Source organism: Syngnathoides biaculeatus, chromosome 6 (assembly GCF_019802595.1).
Source record: "Syngnathoides biaculeatus isolate LvHL_M chromosome 6, ASM1980259v1, whole genome shotgun sequence".
In the NCBI taxonomy this organism is placed as follows: Eukaryota; Metazoa; Chordata; class Actinopteri; order Syngnathiformes; family Syngnathidae; genus Syngnathoides; species Syngnathoides biaculeatus.
Window position 1 is genome coordinate 9,022,951 of NC_084645.1, and position 20,344 is coordinate 9,043,294.

The 20,344-nt window shown below is 44.3% G+C and overlaps 1 protein-coding gene across 1 annotated transcript in view; it reads left to right on the top strand.

The window, feature by feature from the left end:
• Nucleotides 1-20,344, top strand: part of syt9b (synaptotagmin IXb) — a 63,957-nt gene that overhangs the window by 19,957 nt on the left and 23,656 nt on the right. The window contains exons 2-3 of the mRNA XM_061822531.1: nt 17,613-17,788; nt 19,769-19,986. Of these exons, the coding sequence (XP_061678515.1) occupies nt 17,613-17,788; nt 19,769-19,986 (394 nt within the window). The remainder of the gene's footprint in view (nt 1-17,612; nt 17,789-19,768; nt 19,987-20,344) is intronic.

Sequence of the window (20,344 nt, forward strand, 5' to 3'; positions counted from 1 at the left end):
GAGTACTTGGTGTGTCATCTGGTAGGAAAGGGGAGAAGGAGACTTGGTGGTGGAACCCCAAAATACAGGGAGTCATACAAGGAAAGAGATTAGCGAAGAAGAAGTGGGATACTGAGAGGACTGAGGAGAGGCGAAAGGAGTACATCGAGATGCGACGTAGGGCAAAGGTAGAGGTGGCAAAGGCTAAACAAGAGGCATATGAAGACATGTACACCAGGTTGGACACGAAAGAAGGAGAAAAGGATCTCTACAGGTTGGCCAGACAGAGGGATAGAGATGGGAAGGATGTGCAGCAGGTAAGGGTGATTAAGGATAGAGATGGAAATGTGTTGACTGGTGCCGGTAGTGTACTAAATAGATGGAAAGAATACTTTGAGAAGTTGATGAATGAAGAAAATGAGAGAGAAGGAAGAGTTGAAGAGGCAAGAGTGAAGGACCAGGAAGTGGAAATGATTACTAAGGGGGAAGTCAGAAAGGCACTACAAAGGATGAAAAATGGAAAGGCATTTGGTCCTGATGACATACCGGTAGAGCTATGGAAGCAATTTGGAGAGATGGCTGTGGAGTTTTTGACCAACTTATTCAACAGAATACTAGCGGGGGAAAAGATGCCTGAAGAATGGAGGAAAAGTGTTCTAGTTCCCATTTTTAAGAACAAAGGGGATGTTCAGAGCTGTGGGAACTATAGAGGAATAAAGTTGATGAGCCACACAATGAAGTTATGGGAAAGAGTAGTGGAGGCTAGACTCAGGACAGAAGTAAGTATCTGTGAGCAACAGTATGGTTTCATGCCTAGAAAGAGTACCACAGATGCATTATTTGCCTTGAGGATGCTCGTGGAAAAGTACAGAGAAGGTCAGAAGGAGCTACATTGTGTCTTTGTGGATCTAGAGAAAGCCTATGACAGAGTACCAAGAGAGGAACTGTGGTACTGCATGCGTAAGTCTGGTGTGGCAGAGAAGTATGTTAAAATAGTACAGGACATGTATGATGGTAGCAGAACAATGGTGAGGTGTGCCTCAGGTGTGACAGAGGAATTTAAGGTGGAGGTGGGACTGCATCAGGGATCAGCTCTGAGCCCCTTCCTGTTTGCAGTGGTAATGGATAGGCTGACAGATGAGGTTAGACTGGAATCCCCTTGGACCATGATGTTCGCAGATGATATTGTCATATGCAGTGAAAGCAGGGAGCATGCAGAGGAACAATTGGAAAGATGGAGACATGCACTGGAAAGGAGAGGAATGAAGATTAGCCGAAGTAAAACAGAATATATGTGCGTGAATGAGAAAAGTAGAGGGGGAAGAGTGAGGCTACAGGGAGAAGAGATAGCGAGGGTGGACGACTTCAAATACTTGGGGTCAACAATACAGAGCAATGGAGAGTGTGGTCAGGAAGTGAAGAAACGGGTCCAAGCAGGTTAGAACAGCTGGCGAAAGGTGTCTGGTGTGTTATGTGACAGAAGAGTGTCTGCTAGGATGAAGGGCAAAGTTTACAAAACAGTGGTGAGGCCGGCCATGATGTACGGATTAGAGACGGTGGCACTGAAGAAACAACAGGAAGCTGAACTGGAGGTGGCAGAAATGAAGATGTTGAGGTTCTCGCTCGGAGTGACCAGGTTGGATAGGATTAGAAATGAGCTCATTCGAGGGACGGCCAAAGCTGGATGTTTTGGAGACAAGATTCGAGAGAGCAGACTTCGATGGTTTGGACATGTTCAGAGGCGAGAGAGTGAGTATATTGGTAGAAGGATGCTGAGGATGGCGCTCCCAGGCAAAAGAGCGAGAGGAAGACCAAAGAGAAGGTTTATGGATGTGGTGAGGGAAGACATGAGGGCAGTTGGGGTTAGAGAGGAAGATGCAGGAGATAGGCTAAGATGGCAAAAGATGACACGCTGTGGCGACCCCTAACGGGACAAGCCGAAAGGAAAAGAAGAAGAAGAAGAAGAGGAAACAGAGATGGAGGATAGTCATGCACGACGTGGAGTGGAGCCATACCTGTGGAGGTGGAGGGCAGAGAATTGTGGGCATACTCTACCCACTTGATGTGCTGGCTCCACGTGCTCTGGTGCCTGGATGCCAGGCAACGAAGTCCGGTCTCCAACTCCTGATTTATCCTCTCCGTCTGGGCATTAGACTCCAGGTGATGGCCCGATGTCAGACTAGCTGAAGCACCGATGAGGTTGCAGAATTCCTTCCAGAAGCGGGCGCTGAATTGCGGACCCCTGTCCGAAACGATGTCCTGGGGTAGCCCGTGGTAACGGACGACCTCGTCTAACACCAGCTGGGCTGTCTGCTTGGCCGACGGGATCTTTGGAAGCGGCACAAAGTGGACCATCTTGGAGAATCGGTCCAATACAGACAGCACCACTGTGTTCCCTTGGGAGGGCAGCAGGCCGGTGATGAAGTCCAGCGCGATGTGTGACCACGGACGAAGGGGGTGGACAGGGGTCGCAACTCACCAACACGCCGTAGGCGGGAAGTCTTATTGGCCGCACACACCGGGCAGGCGTTGATGAACTCCTTTACGTCCTTGCTAAGGTTGGGCCACCAGAACCTTTGTTCAACCACTGAACGAGTTTTTGCCATACCCGGGTGGCAGACCGTCTTGTTGGTATGGGCCCAGTTGACGACGTCTCACCGCAGAGATGAAATGACGAAAAAGCGGCCCGACGGACAATCCGCGGGCGGCGGTGTCTCTCCCAGGGCCTCCTTCACCCACCCAGGTAAAGCCGGACACGAAGCACGCCTCTGCCAGGATAGGAGCGGCCTCTGATTCCGTGCGCTCCCCTTCGTGGATCCGCGAGAGTGCATCCGGCTTGCCATTCTTGGAGCCTGGGCGGAAGGACAGAGTAAGTGGAAGCGGGTGAAGAACAGGACCCACCTGGCCTGGCGGGCGTTCAGCTGCTTCGCGGTCTTTAGGTACTCTAGGTTCTTGTGGTCAGTGAAGACCACGAACGGCACTTGCGAGCCCTCTAGCCAGTGCCGCCACTCCTCCAACACCGTCTTGACCACCAGCAGTTCTCGATCTCCTACATCATAGTTCCTCTCTGCCAGGGTCAGCTTCTTAGAAAGGAACACGCACGGGTGGATCCTTCCGTCCTTGGGACTACTCTGAGACAAGATGGCTCCGATTCCCGAATTAGATGCATCAACCTCCACCATAAACTGGCGATCTGGGTCCGGAACAATGAGGAAGGCGGTGAAACTTGCCTTAAGCCTGTTAAAGGCCACCTGGCAGGGCCTGGACCACACAAAGACGTTGCATGGCGAGGTGAGCGTGTCCAGAGGAGCGGCCACGGAGCTCAAGTTCCTTATGAACTTCCTGTAGAAATTCGCAAATCCTAAGAACCTCTGTACGTCCTTCCTGCTGGCGGGGGTAGGCCAACGCAGCACCGCGTCGACCTTTCCAGGAGCCATAGGTATCTCCAACTCTCCCAGGACGAAACACAGGAAGGACACGGACGCTCGGTGGAACTCACACTTGTCCCGATTTACGAACAGCTGGTGCTGCAACAGACGCCGGAGCACCTCCCTGACCTGTTGGATGTGAGAGTTCAGATCTGATGAAAAGATTAGAATATCGTCGAGATACACAAATAGGTTCTTGTTCAGAAATTCCCTAAGAGTGTCATTAATGAAGTTTTGAAAGACGGCCGGGGCATTTGTCAGTCCAAAAGGCATCACAAGATACTCATAGTGCCCTGTGGGGGTGTTGAACGCCGTCTTCCACTCATCTCCTTCCCGAATCCGCACCAGATGGTAAGGGCTGCGCAAGTCCAGCTTGGTGAAGATCTGGGCTCCCTGAAGGAGTTCGAATGCTGTAGCGATCAGCGGCAAGGGGTACCGGTTCTTGACTGTGATGTCGTTCAGTCCTCGGTAGTCGACGCAGGGTCACAGCGTGGAGTCCTTCTTCTTGAAAAAAAAAAAAACCCGCACCAGCTGGTGAGGATGAGGGGCGAATGAGTCCCGCTGCCAGCGAGTCCTCGATGTAGTCCCTCATGGCTTGATGCTCTTGTCCTGTTAACGAGAACAGTTTCCCTCTGGGAGGAGAGGTGCCTGGCAGGAGTTCAATCGCGCAGTCGTATGACCGATGTGGCGGCAGAGACTTTGCCTTAGATTCGGAGAAGACCAGGTCATGGTAGCAGGAGGGCACCGCGGTCAGCTCCGGGGCGGTACTAGGTTCTGTTAGCCGAACCGGCGCGACTTGAATAACCTTGTTTTCCTGGACAGCGAAACAGCAACTGCGACAGTCCTCTCCCCAAGTCTTGATCTGACTCGTGGCCCAATCTATGTGCGGGTTATGTTCTTTGAGCCACGGGCTCCCCAGGATGATGTCGGTACTACGGGCGTTGAAGACATGAAAGATAATACGCTCCGAGTGAGCGTCCGGAAAGCTCATACGGAGCGTCTGAGTACGATGTGTAACCCGACAAACGAACTTGCCGTTGGCGGCAGAGGCATTACGAACCCGTTGCGTGAGGAAAGTTGCTGCCCCCAGCTCCTCGACCACGCGGGTATTTATCAGGTTTGCGTCCGACCCGGAATCTATGAAAGCAGTCACAGTGCATGAACGGGAGTCCGTTCCCAAGGTGAGGTGAAGAAGGGACCTTCCTGACTCCACCGCGGTATACCGCACACTTACCGGAGTAGAGATCCTGATGTCGGGGTGCTTTGGTCGAATCGGGCAGCGGGCAATCAAGCGTCCCAGACGCCCGCAGTAAAAACAGCGACCCTCCCGTCGCCGGCGCAGACGCTCCTCCGCTGGCCCGTCGAGACCCTCCACCTGAATGGGCCTCTCTCCCTCAGTCATCGCGGCTAGTTGATCCTCCATTACTAGTCGCTGGTCAACCTTGAGGGCCAACGCGATGAGTGCGTCCAGCGAAGGAGGGAGATCTACAATGATGAGGAGACCCCGGATTTGGGAGGAAAGCCCCTGGAAAAAGGCGTCGTGCAGGGCATCCTCGTTCCATCGACTCTCGGCGGCGCAGATCCGGAACTCGATCACGTAGTCCGAGACGCGACGACGACCCTGGGGTAGCGTCAAGAGGGAGGCCGCCGCTTTACGCTCTGACGCCGCATACTGGAACAACTGGGAAATGACAAACGCGATCCTGGATCGGTCTGTGGGAAAGGCGGAAGCCTGCAGTTCAAAATGGAGATCGCACTGAGCGAGGAAAGGCTTGACGTTCCCCGAGTCGCCTGAGAATCGTTCCGGTCGGGAGAGCGGGGTAACGCTGCTAAAGGGGAGCTCCGTGGAGAGCGGTGCGGGCGGAACCGATGGAATGGCCACCGTTGGCATGGCAAACACGCTAGCCTGGGAGGTTAGCCCCGGCTCCAGCTGGGTGCAGATCTCATGGAGCCTCTTGTTGGTTACCTGGAGAGCAGCCTCCTGCTCCACCAGGCGTCTGCCCTGGACTTGCAGGGAGTGACGGATAGCCTCTGAGTCGGCTGGATCCATGTTATGGCCAGATCGTTCTGTCACGAGCGGGGCTCGAGGGTGGACCCAAATGCACGACTCAAGAGACAAGCAAACAGTGCAGAGGAAACCTTTATTCGGTCCAAGGTCTGGGATCAGGCAGACAGTCCAAACAATCAGAAGTAATAGTACAGCAGGCTTACGAGGGTGGTCAGTGGACAGGTGTGGGTCAGTACACGGAGAGCAGAAGTCAGGCAAACAGGAGTGCAGCAACGAGGCATCAAGGACGACGATCTGGTGGAGGACAAGTCGTCCCCCGGGTCCTATATATACACTGGGAGGCATCAGCTGGGACAAGGTGCAAGTGTGCGCTGACTAATTGGCTAGCCACGCCCAGCCTGGGCAGGAAGCCAGGAACATGACAAAAACTGATTATCATGGAAAAGTTTAAATCATTAAAAGTTTCACAGTTTGAATGGAATTATGGAAATCAAGTTTTCCATGATAGTAGAATTTTGGGGGGGAAGTGTATGATTAAATATGTATTTAAGTTTTGAATAAAGAGCAAATAAATAAAAAAAGAAGTCAAAGAAAAGTTCATGGAAGGTCATTGTGTAGTGCCACACAAGCCACAAAACAGGACTTTATTTCATATTACATAAATCCTGAAGAAAAAAAAAACTTTAAAATCTTCACACCAGGAAAGAGCTTTTAAAACTGACCTACCTGACCTAAAATACAGCTTGTTTTTTTTTAAGTCAAAAATGCAGAAAGAAAATACACCATGGGTGTTGTAGTTGCAGTCCTTGTACCGACTAGAAGAAAGACCAAGGAATCGAAAATGTACTCTTTGAGCATCAGATGCAGTCTGACCTGCCAGCTAGGCTGCAACACAAGCTTGAACCTCCATGTTTTTCTGATTCGACCCTGGGAGGGGAACACATAACAGCAGCACAACTCAACCCCCGGGCCATTTGCCCAATGACATTACAGTAATCAAATTCTCTCGAGATATTTTATGATGATTATGGTATCTTCCATGATACTATCGTGATCCTACTGATTAGTGGACCTACTGAATGGAATTAGTTGCATGGAGCTGGACCGAACTGAAGGCCTTGATTACAGACTGCAAGCAGACATTGAAAATGGAGACATCCTGGAACCAGGGCAAAGTCTCGAGTACAGTGGTACCTCAATTTAGCAGACCCCAATTTAGTAACATACCCTCAGATTCACATGTACTGTACGTGTTCAAATGTAGTGTAGCGTGTTTTACTTTTGGATTAAAACATAATTAATTCAGGAAAGAATCCTTCAGAAGCGAGACCTGCATTGCCACTGGATTTAGTACATTTAAAATTATAATCAAACTATTTCCGCCTCATAACAGAGTACCACATCTCTTTTTAGATGTGTAAAATTTAGGAAAATGTGAAAAAACTTGATTAGTCTCATGCTGTAATCTTAAGGTTGCTACAGGAATGGAATACGAGTCCTCAATTACAATGGCTTTTCTCTTAAACTATAGCACAAACAAGCCACCACAGGAAGAGGGATTTATAGAAAATATATCCATCCATCCATTTTTTGAGCCACTGATCCTCAGAAGATTTGTGTGAGTGCTGGAGCCCATCCCGGATGTCATCCAGCAGGAGGCGGGGGTGACCTTTACTGGTTGCCAGCCAATCGCAGGGCACATAGAGAAAGAAAACAGCCACACTCACAATCACACCTAAAAGCAATTTTACACGTGTTTTTGGAATGTTGGAGGAAACCGGAGTGCCAGGAAAAACCCCATGCAGGCGGGGCCGGGATTTGAACCCAGGCCCTATAAAACTGTGAGGCCAATGCTTTAACCAGTTGCTTCACCATGGGGCCCATAGAAAATATAATTAAATCTAATATGGAAACTACAGGGAAACAATGCAGAGGGACTTGACTCCAATAATTATAAGTTAAAGTACATAACAAATTGAAAGGTACTGAACTTGTGATGTGATGGTGGACAGAGTATCTGCAGTGCTTTTAAAGGACTTGAGATATACTCATTGACTACATAAACCACACCAGCATGGTAAGTTCATATACAATTTAAAAAATGTTCAATGATCTTGAAGCTGTTTTTATATAGATTTACAATAACTTTTCTCTGGACTGGTGATTTTAGGCCACAAAAAGGAGAAGATCATTTTATACTCCATAGTCATATGGGCGCATATCACAAACAAAAACAAATGCAGAGATGTACAGTGAAGAAAGTATGCAAAAGTATTTGAACACCCTGCTATATTGCAAGTTAGGGAAATTTTCATCGTTTCTGCAACTAGTTTTCATTCATCGTAGGTGGATGTCCTCTGTGAGAGAGATAATCTAAAAAGGAAAAGCCAGAAATCACTATGTATGATTTTTTTAACGATTTATTTGTGTAAAACAGCTGAAAATAAGTATTTGAACACCTGTCTATCAGCTAGAATTCTGACCCTCAAAGACCTGTGAGTCCGCCTTAAAAAGTTCACCTCCACACCATGTGTTATCCTGAATCAGATGCACCTGTGTCAGGTCGTTAGCTGCATAAAGACACCTGTCCACCCTATACAATCAGTAAGACTCAAACTTGTAACATGGCCAAGACCAAAGAGCTGTCCAAAGATACCAGAGTCAAAATTGTACAACTCCACACGACTGGAAAGGGCTGTGGAGAAATACCCAAGCAGCTTGGTGAAAAAAGGTCCACTGTTGGAGCAATCAGAGGGAAAATGGAAGAAGCTAAACATGACGGTCAATTTCTATCAGAGTGGAGCCCATTGCAAGATATCACCTCGTGGGGTCTCAATGATCCTTAGAAAGGTGAGGAATCAGCCCAGGACTACACGACAGGACTTGACCAATGACCTGAAAAGAGCTGGGATCACCGTTTCCAAGTTGACTGTTGGTAATACACTAAGACATCATGTATTGTCAGATTTTTGGGAACAACCTCTTTCCCTCAGTCAGAGTATTGAAGATGGGTCGTGGCTGGATCTTTCAACATGACAATCACCCGAAGCACATAGCCAGCAAAACCAAGGAGTGGCTCTGTAAAAAGCATATTAAGGTAATGGCGTGGGCTAAATCTTTGCAGGGAGCTGAAACTCTGTGTTTCTCAGTGACAGCCCAGAAACCTGTCTGATCTAGAGAAGATCTGTGTGGAGGAGTGAGCCAAAATCCTTTTCTGCAGTGTTTGCAAACCTGGTGAACAACTACAGGAAACGTTTGACCTCTGTAATTACAAACCAAATATCAATATTGGTTTTCTCAGGTGTTCAAATACTTATTTGCAGCTGTATCACACAAATAAATGGTTAAAAAATCATACATTGTGATTTCTGAATTTTTCTTTTGAGATTATCTCTCTCACAGTGGATATGCACCTACTATGAAAATTTCAGACCCCTCCATGATTTCTAAGTGGGAGAACTTGCAATATAGCAGGGTGTTCAAATACTTATTTTCTTCACTATTATGGACTACCCCCTGCCCCAATTAGTCTGGTAAAACTAGGCTGCACTGTATGTTTATTGCTCTTCAAAAATAATTGAAATGAGATTGGATTGATTTTAATATAAACGGTATTATCAACTTCATTGCCACGATGGAAAGAGGTTGCATCCTTTATATGCATGTACTAAGAGTGTACATCCACCCGACATTGTGCCAGGAGGACACAGAATATAATGTCTTGATCAGTTCAGCCCAGCTGGAGCCCCAGTCAGAGCAGCAAACAATGTACTGTTTTGTATTGGCCTCATTTCACAGAAAGTTTGTTCTCCTTTCATGCTCATTCAAATATGTGCACAATCTCACTGTTTACAATGTGAAAAAGCATTTGTGGTGTCGTAGTTCAAAATTTTTCTCTGTACCAGTGTCAAGTCTCTGTCAATGTCTTTTTCACTTAGTCATGTTCTTGACAAGTGACCATGCACACTAAAGCCAGTTTTTAAATACCTACACATCCATACGACACTGCTCAAATTGAACAAATCATCAGAGTGTAATTCATCACACTTCCATATCAACATAACCAATAAAAACAGATCAGTAAGGATGCAAAGAATACTGGGGTTTGACCATGTGGCCACACTTTAAGCTCGAGAAACATATTTTTTTGTGAGGGGGCCCCCCCATTGCTCAGCAAAATGTTTCATTTGTGTGCTGTAATTTCTTTCTTTGTCATTTGTGGTGCACCATCAACTGGGGCAGCACAGGAAATAAATGGATTATTCATTGAATAGAATAAAAACTAACAATAGAAGAAGACAAGATGCTAGCGGAGCTGACAGACTTAACCTGTCCTTTTAAAAATTCTGTCATGGCTCAACGGTGCACGGGTGGACCCTAATGCAGGGTTCCATGGCGAGGACATGGTGATCGGTGGGTTTTATTCATAGTCGCACACTCACAGACTCAGAGTACAACGAACATAACGAACGGGCAAATGCCAGTGACCAAAACTCAAACTTAAATTCAGTATCTAATCACAGTTCCAATATAAAACAGGGCAGTGGCCATGCCCCTCTTGGCTGTGGTCCAGCCTGGCTCATGACAAATACTCATTTGGCACTTGGGAAATCAGAACAAAAATTGTTGAAGCTTTGCCGTTGGGATTTTTTCTCATTCTTGTTTGATGTATATCATCAGTTGCCCAACAGGACGTGCTGTCTCTTGTCGTCTTTTGCACCTCATAATGCGCCACGTACAGTGTATTTTTAATGGGAGACAGGTCAGGTCTCTAGTACTCACGCTCTTTTACTACAATGCTAAGCTGTTGTAACACATGCAGAACGTGGCTTTGTCATGTCATACTTAAATAAGCAGGGACGTCCCTGAAAAAGACAGTCCTTGGTATGTTACTCCCAAAGCTGTATGTACCATCCATCCATTTTCCAAGACCCTATCCCAACTAACTTCACTCAAAATTCAAACTACACCCTGAACTGGTTGGCAGTCAATCACAGGACACATATCAACACCATCATTGAGCAGGAATTGTCATGAACTAACGGTGCATGGGCGGACCCAAATGCAGGACTCCAAGACAACACAGTCCAAGAAGGCAGGATCCAAAACACAAGAAAAAATGTCTGATAACTATGAGTCAACTAAAGAGCATTACCAAAAGCGTGACTTGGCTATAATCGTGCAGTGGGGGAGTAACCCTGGATGCAGGAAAGCATATGCAACAAACTGGCAAATGCCAGTGACAAAACTCCATCTTAAATACATTGTCAAATCACAATGCCTCATGTGACACAGCTGTGACTGGCGACAGGTGTCAGAGATGAAATCGCTTGGAGTAGTGGCCAGGCCACGCCCCTCTTGGCCGTGGTCCAGCCTTGCTCATAACAGGAATCAATCCCACAGTGCCTGTACCAAAGTCAGATGAGTGCACCACTACACCATTATTGACGCACCCTCTCTCACAGTGGACATGCACCTATCCCTGCTAAATATTTTCTTTTGAAATTCTATAGAAATCTATAGAATTCCATAGAAGTTGTACAAAACAACTTGTTCTATAGAACTTTGGCTGTGATTTTCTATAGAAAATCTATAGGACCTAGGTCCTAAAGTTCTATAGTTCTTTAGAAATTCTTTAGAAATGTTTTATAGAAAATTTTTAGAGAGCTACGATGAAAATTTCAGACCCTTCCAAGATTTCTAGGTGGGAGAACTTGCAATAAAGCAGGGAAAATAAGTATTTGAAACTTGTTTTTTTCACTGTAGTAGGTAGGTTGGTCAATGAACTAACAATGAAACAATCATTCTTGCTCCACAATGAGCATTTAAAAGTTGATCATTCCGCCTTTTATATATTTCAAAGTGACATAGATATAGTACATACAGTTTTAGTGGAAAAAATACCATATGCCTGTACGCGCTAGCAACATTTTAATGAAGCTTTTAACTACATGGAAAATTGTAGCCCTTTTTTGGGCAACTATTCTTCTAAATGCTGATGCATGTGGATGTCAAAATGACAGAAGTTAACTCCAACTTGGGCTTCGAGGCATGATTTTCCTAGGCATGACTTTCACATCACAGTACTTCCAAGTAATAACTGAATTTGCTCTATAATATAAATCAAAAGTTGGTTCAGGGAAGCCCACACAAGTGTGTTGAACCGGCCATAAACCAATTTTGAATCTGTCACTGGGTTTCATAATGGTGATCATTTATCCTTTTCATTTTGGTATGGCTTGGTGGGCTGAATCTTGCTTTGCAAATATATATTTTGTTGTGGAAAACTGACTGGTATTTTGATCTGCCAAAAATGCCTGTGTTGCTATGACGCCATTCACTTGCAAGTCTACATTTGGATTTACAGGGGAACTTGTGCTTAGGGTCTAAAATGAATGAAAACTAGTTGCAGAAATTAGTTGCAGAATCCTGTACTCTGTGCGACTGGACCGAATGGTTCGGTGGAATTTAGTTACATCACTCAGTGTATGGTACGTTTTAATCTACAGTTCCATTCATATAAGGAAAAACATTCTCTATTTTAATTCATTGACATTCTAAGAAAACCGATACCATTTGTAAGTGGGATGATGCACCTTGATTGTATTTGGACATTATTCCTTGTGATAAAATTCTGAGATTATTTTGCACTTTTCTCACCTGCCCACTTGGAAGGAATGAGGTCCCATGCCCATCAAGAAAGCACTCTTGAGCGGCCACGCGATGCTTGTCCCCCACACTTCTCACAGTACAGTGTGAGTGCTGTGATCTGTCCGACAGATGTTGTGATATGGACCAATCAAACCCAAGCTGTTTTCCATATTTAAATTAGGGAAGATGAGCTCATCCACATGTTGCATAAAAATCCCGCCCAACATTTTTAGCAGTTCTCCAAAAAATGATCATGCATACAAGATAAAGGGACATCAAAGATGATCAAAATAAAGGCAAGACCTGAGTTCAACAGACTCTTGACTTTGAGGAAAAGGTCCTATTACCTTACCGTTCTGCCCACATTCTACTAACTTCATAATATTTTTTCACATATTTTCTTCTGTTGAATTATAACTGTAGATATCTGTCCACAAATATAGATTATTTCAGCCTTACAAATACTTTAATTAGCAATGTTTGTGTGGATGGTTTAAGGAAGCAAAACTTGGATTGCATTGTCAATGTGCCAGTTAATTCAACTGAAGTGGGACTAAAAACTCTTAAAGCGTGACCAGCTGTGGTGTTTTTTCACTGTCTCTCTCATTTTGCTCCTTCAGCAACTCAACAAGACTCTGCACTTGAGCAATGCATTGTCTGCAGCTTTTCTTCTACGCCACCAGCATTATTTTGACAGGATGCCATTCTCTGTCTTTCATGGCTAAAAATGAAGACATGAATAAAATTCAAAAAAATATATCTTGATTAAAAGCGGACTCCACGTAAATGCTGCTTTGCTACTTGAACTACCAATAAATACTGACAAAATACCCCCTCTGATAAGGTTAACTTTTTTGGAACTGGACTTAATACTTTGCTCATTGTTTACTGCTTAGTATATTTGTATTGTCATTGGTACCGTGAGTGGAGGGATGGCATGTGCAAGATTCATTCACTTTAAAGACTGTCACTATTGAGATTTTACAGTTTGACTTTAGATAAGATCATTCCAATAAACTTGCAATGCTTCACTCTGGAATTGAGTAACCACTGAAAATGATTTGACATGTCTTGTCCCTGTCAAAATAAATGACAGAGGTCCCAACTGCTGGGCCACAGACAGGTACGTGGTTTAAGGCCAATTGATGCAGATTAACACAGAGAGACCTTTGTGGATCGGGAAAGAAAACATTTTTTTCATGATTGGAGCAGGAGATGGAGCTAAAAAAAACTCTGCTTGCTGGACGAACAGTCGCAACTAACAGTGTAGCTACCTCCATTACCTCCTGGGCTTCTAAGAGAGAAGGGCAAAAAGTGCAACTAGGCAAACACACATACTGGAACATAGATCATTATTCTGTTCTATCAAAAGCTAGTGCATTCTGGAGGTCGGTCCCAAGCCCGGATAAATGCAGAGGGTTGTGTCAGGAAGGGCATCCGGCGTAAAACTGTGCCAAACAAATATGAGCGTTCATCAAACGAATCCCATACCAGATCGGTCGTGGCCCAGGTTAACAACACCCGCCCCCGGCACCGTTAACCTGCAGGCTGTCGGTGGGAATTCAGCTACTGTGGGTTGAAGACAAAGAAGAGGAGGAAAGTGATAGTTGGCAGAAGAAGAAGAGGAAGGCACAGAGCCTACAACTGAATGTAGGGACTTTGAATGTTGGGACTATGACAGGAAAAGGTCAGGAGTTGGATCACATGATGATTAGGAGAAAGGTTGATATATTGTGTGTCCAAGAGACCAGGTGGAAAGGTAGTAAGGGTAAAATTTTAGGAGTAGGGTTTAAATTATTTTACCATGGAGTAGATGGCAAGAGAAATGGAGTAGGGGATATTTTAAAGGAAGAGCTGGCTAAGAATGTCTTGGAGGTGAAAAGAGTATCAGAGAGTGTGATAAGGCTGAAACTTGAAATTGAGGGTGTTATGTATAACGTGATTATTGTCTATGCCCCACAGGTAGGATGTGACCGAAAGTTGAAAGAGAAATTCTGGAAGGAACTAGATGAAGAAGTTCTGAGCATCTCAGACAAAGAGAGAGAGTTGTGATTGGTGCAGATTGTAATGGACATTTTGGTGAAGGAAACAGGGGCGATGAAGAAATGATGGGTAAGTAGAACATCCAGGAAAGGAACTTTGAGGGAGAGATCGTGGTGGACTTTTCAAAAAGGATGGAAATCACAGTAGTGAACACTTTTTTCCAGAAGAGGCAGGAACATAGAGTGACCTACAAGAGCGGAGGTAGGAGCATGCAGATGGATTATATTTTGTGCAGACGATGTAATCTGAAAGAGGTTACTGACAGTAAAGTAGTGGTAGGAGAGAGTGTAGCTTGACAGCATAGGATGGTGGTGTGTAGGATGACTCTGGTGGTGGGTAGGAAAATTAAGAAGACAAAGGTAAAGCAGAGAACCAGGTAGTGGAAGTTGAGAAAGGAAGAATTTTGTGCGACCTTCCAGAAAGAGGTGAGACAGGTTCTCGATGGACAGGGGAAGCTCCCTGAAGACTGGACTACTACAGCCAAGGGGATCAAAGAGACAGGCAGGAGAGTACTTGGTGTGTCGTCTGGTAGGAAAGGGGAGAAGGAGACCTGGTGGTGGAACCCCAAAATACAGAAAGTCATAGAAGTTGGACAATGAGAGGAGTGAGGAGAGTTGAAAGGAATACATTGAAATGCGACGTAGGCAAAGGTACAGGTGGCGAAAGCAAAAAAAGAGGCATATTAGGACATGTACACCAGGTTGGACATGAAAGAAGTAGAAAAGTATCTCTACAGGTTGGCCAGACAGAGGGATAGAGATGGCAAGGATGTACAGCAGGTAAGGGTGATTAAGGATAGAGATGGAAATGGGTTGAGTGGTGCCAGTAGTGTGCTGAATAGATGGAAAGAATACTTTGAGAAGTTGATGAATGAAGAAAATGAGAGAGAAGGAAGAGTACAAGAGGCAAGTATGAAGGACCAGGAAGTGCAATGATTTGCAAGGGGGAAGTTCAAAAGGCACAACAAAGGATGAAAAATGTAAAGGCAGTCGGTCCTGGTGACATACCACTGGAAGTATGGAATCAATTTGGAGAGGTGGCTGTGGAGTTTTTGACCAATTTATTCAACAGAATACTAGCGGGTGAGAAGATGTCTGAAGAATGAGAGAAAAGTGTGCTAGTTCCCAATTTTTAAGAACAAAGGGGATTTGCACAGCTGTGGCAACTATAGAGGAATAAAGTTGATGAGCCACACAATGAAGTTATGGGAAAGAGTAATGGAGGGTAGACTCAGGACAGAAGTAAGTATCTGCGAGCAACAATATGGTTTCATGCATAGAAACAATATCACAGATGCATTATTTGCCTTGACTATATTAATTGAAAAGTACAGAGAAGGTCAGAAGGAGCTACGTAGTGTCTTTGTGGATCTAGAGAAAGCCCATGACAGAGTACTAAGAGAGGAACTGTGTTACTGCATGTGCAACTCTGGTTATGGCGGAGTAATATGTTAGAATAGTAGAAGACATGTATGCGGGCAGCAGAACAGCAGCAGTAAGATGTGCCGTAGGTGTGTCAGAAGAATTTAAGGTGGAGGTGGAACTGCATCAGGGATCAGCTCTGAGCCCCTTCCTGTTTGCTGTGGTAATGGATAGGCTGACAGATGATGTTAGTCTGGAATCGCCTTTTGCAGATGATATATTCATATGCAGTGAAAGCAGGGAGCAGTTGGAGGGACAATTAGAAAGATAGAAAAGAGAGGAATGAAGATTAGTCGAAATAAAACATAATATGTAAGCGTGAATGAAATGGGTGGAAGTGTGAGGCTACAGGGAGAAGAGATAGCGAGGGTGGATGACTTTAAATACTTGGGGACAACAATCCAGAGCAATGGTAAGTCTAGTAAAGAAATGAAGAAACGGGTCCAAGCTAGCGGAAGCTGTCTGGTGTGTTATGTGACAGAAGAGTCTCTGCTAGGATGAAGGGCAAAGTTTATAAAATAGTGGTGAGGTCGGCCATGATGTATGGATTAGAGACGGTGGCACTGAAGAAACAATACGAAGCAGAACTCGAGGTAGCAGAAATGAAGATGTTGAGGTTCTCGCTCGGAGTGAACAGGTTGGATAGGATTAGAAATGAGCACATTTGAGGGACAGCCAAAGTTGGATGTTTTGGAGACAAGGTTCAAGAGACCAGACGTCAATAGTTTGGACATGTCCAGAGGTGAGAGAGTGAGTATATTGGTAGAAGGATGCTGAGGATGGAGCTGCCAGGCAGAAGAGCGAGAGGAAGACCAAAGAGAAGGTTAATGGATGTTATGAGGGAAGGCATGAGGACAGTGGGTGTTAGAGAGAAAGTTGCACGAGATAGGCTTGGATGGAAAAAGATGACACGGTGTTGCGACCCCAAATTGGACAAGCCGAAAGGAAAAGAAGAAGAAGATTCTATACTGTTCTATCAAAAACATGTTAAGCCAGTAACATTCAAGCAGTCAGCACAGCACTTCTGGTTTGCGCTTTGATATTCAAACCCAAAGTTGCACCACTTACCGGGGCAGACCAACGTCAACTTAATGAGTGCCACATGGCAACAAATTCACAAAGAAATGTCACATACACACTCCACATCTAAACCACTAAATCAGAGTTCTTGCATCACAACCCTGCTCCTCCAGCTACATGTGCCACAGCACATGTGCATATAACATAAAATACACTCCTCAAACAACAGAATTATATAAATCAGACAAAAAATGATAACTAAATGCATTTCCACAGTCTCACTGCAGACAGTAGATCACAGTCCCCGGAGTGTACAAAATAGAGGCGACAGTGTTGACATATAGACTTTGATTTGATGAAAGTCATTCTATATCACTTGTCTTGCTTCAAAATGTTTGACTTTTTTCAAAGATGGCCAAAAAGGATGGAAAGAACTGCTTCAAATTGAAGGCAGCCTTCACCATTGGTGTCCACCAGTGGGTTCAGTGAGGGCTGCCACAACAGCCACCGACCACCTTATGACCACAGCTCCTGTTGGCAGCCTCAAAAATGGAGGTGCAGAACATGGTCTGCTTGGACTCAATGTCCCTTCGCCCGGATGCGGGCAAATTATTGAGAAATCCAATTTGATTTTGCATTGTTTGTCTTTGTGAGATATTAACATTTGTTTGATGAAACATTTATTGTAAAATTATTGGATTTCCTAGATTAGATGCAGTGCAGAACAGATGTACTGTAATGATCCATAATCTATCTCATAATGTAAAGATCATTGTAGAAAAATCAAGGGAATTAATAATTCTCCCTGAAAACAAGATCAGGTTATTTCCTGGCTTTGGTTGATGATTTTTAATTACAATATTTGTGACAATACAATGAGATCAAGGACATACAGTCTGAAATGAAAGTAACTTGTTCCACAGTGGCAATAGGGACATGTTACACATATTGTTCCATAGTAAAACTAAAAAAACATCCCTGCCATGACCTTTTTTTTTCTATGCTTCTGTTCAGTCACTCGAAAAAGTGTACACTGTGTCTCTCACTCTCTTTTATCTCCAGATGTATCAGTGAGCCTGTTGTCCCTGCTGGTGACCACCTGTGGCCTGGCTTTATTCAGTGTCTCCCTATTTGTATCATGGAAGCTGTGCTGGGTACCTCTGAGTGGCCGATTTCTCCCAGATGTCCTCAAGGGGGTACATTTCCTGGGAGGGGACCAACAACCTGTACTAATAGAGGTAAAGTGAAAGGAAGGTCTACTAGGCTTTATAGCACAGAAAACAAAAAATAAATAAATAAACACGCTTTTTCAATCGCAAATAATGACCAAGACCAAGTACCAAATGATAAAAACCTGGTTAAGAAAATTATGAATTGACGTTATAACGAGTGGCGGCACACTGGAACAGCTGTAGAACATTGGCCTCACAGTTCTGAGAACCAGAGTTCAAATCCCAGCCCCACCAATGTGGACTTTGTATAGTCTCTCCGTGCCTATGTGGGTTTTCTCCAGGCACCCCAGTTTCCTCCCACATCCCAAAAACAAGGATTCATTGGAGACTCTAAATTACCCTTAAGTGTGATTGTGAGTCTCAATGGTTGTTTGTTTCTATGTGCCCTGTGATTGGCTGGCAACTGGTTCAGGGTGTATATGATTCATAAGATTCCTAAGGTTAAACATGTTCACCGAAGGACGATGAGTTGTTGTCACGTATTGAAAATTAGGAAAGGCATGGAGATGGAAAAAGAAAACCTAAAGCTAAGTCATCACCAAACTAGTTGTCTCTAAGAAGGTCTCAAGCACCCAGTTTTGCATCCACATCTACACCTCGACAGGCTCCCGCTGGCCAGCATGTCTTGTCTGCACGCACAATCAACATATTGGCCACACCTGTTTCAAGCGATAAGATGGATGATCAGCTGATATATATATGTATATTTTTTGGCACACAGTCACGTGAATGACCAAAATTGCTTCACCGCTCGACAGGTAGATTGTGATCGACACATTGGGAACCCTGGTGTAAAGCATATTTGAGTGTCTTGAGAAGTGCTATACAAATTTAATATTTCATTACTATTATTAAACAAAAAGATTTTTTAATTGCACTAGAGACACAGAGTGTGTGTATGTGTACATATCTTCTTTTCAAAATAATTTGCATTTATTTTTAAAACATGTGGTTGTTTACATGCTTGACTGACTCAACATTACCCGTTAGCTTGGAGAAACAGCTGCTAGTTAAAGCATTCCCCGTGAAGCTGAACAATTCAAATCAGAGTGAGTGAGTACGTTCACTGTAATTCTTTACGCGAGTGAATCACTCGTTGTACTAGTTTGCATTGAACTTTAGTACAAGTCACTCATGTGACTGCATACTGTACTAGTAGATCTCTCCTCGGCTAATTGCGAACAAAAAAGCCCAATGAACAAATCATTTGCTGCTGACTCCATTCAGTTCATCAGTACATTGTTCACTTCTGTCTCTTCACCGGCTGAGTGGTACTGCCTGATACTGACTGCACACCGGTCATTTGCAGAAGTGAATGACAATGCTGGCCAATCGCAAATCACATGACAGTATGTATAGTGAAGTCTCACATCTGCCTGGATGCTGGTTGCTCATTGGTCATTTGCCAAAGATTCAAAACTGAGTGATAGAATCGTACAGTATTTCTGTTTCTGTTCCCAGCTGATTTACTCACAGCGGCATCCAATCTCAAAGAATGAATCATTTCATAAACTGACTGAGTTCAGTACATTCACAAAACAAAACAAAAAATGTGTTCTTTTGAACAAAATGTGCGATGAAAATGAAACAACATGATGAGATATGAGGAATTCATGAGTGATATCATGGAGGACAACTGTGCAGTGTCCGGAAACGCTCCATAAAATAATGATCAAGTTCCAGATTGTTTGACCTTAGGGAGGTTCAAATTGAGATTGTTTTGCATTTTTTTGTAGTAAAGGGTAGAGTGAAGTCAAAAAAGTTGATTGCATATGATGGAATTGGAATTCTAAACTTTATGGATGAAAAACTTTAGAGACCAAAAGTGATGAGCAGAAACCCATATCCAGGAGAAATAACCTTATATTTTGTACACCATCCACTGTAGTCAGTGTTTCACGTTTGTCTTTTAACTGTTATTTTTTGTTTGGGGACTTTGATCACTGTCAATTATAATACAGTATATGCAAATATTTGTATCCCCAGGGGGATGGGGATGATAGGGAATACAGTGAGGATGGCTGTATGAAGGAGCCATCAGGCTTCCCCATGGCTGTATCTGTTCCAGAGTCAGGTCTGAAGATCAGCCACACATCACCTGATATCCCTCTGGAGACCCAGGCCAAAGTAGACCATATACAAGCCCACACCCTGGCCAGGGATAGGGTGCAAAGACAAATCACTGAACCCACATCGTCAGTACGGTCAGTACACATCATTTCTGTTGTAATTCTGTAAACATTTGAAAACAAAAGAAGTTCATATTGTGTCAAATAAAATAACCGGGTGCACAGCAGAAGCCCTTAAATTTAATCTCATTGAAACAAATTATTGAGTCATATCAAACATAGTCACATTGTTGATGGTCTATTATTAGTATTGAACTTTCATACGCAATTCACCAAAGTTTCTAAACAATAAAAAAATTTCTAGGTTTCTAAATTTAGCTGTGACATTGATTGGATGGTATTCTGCGCTAGCTCATTTAACTTGCCAGATTTAAACTATGAAGACTGTCCCATCTGACGGATTGTAGCCCCTCGGAACTCAAAAACACAATTC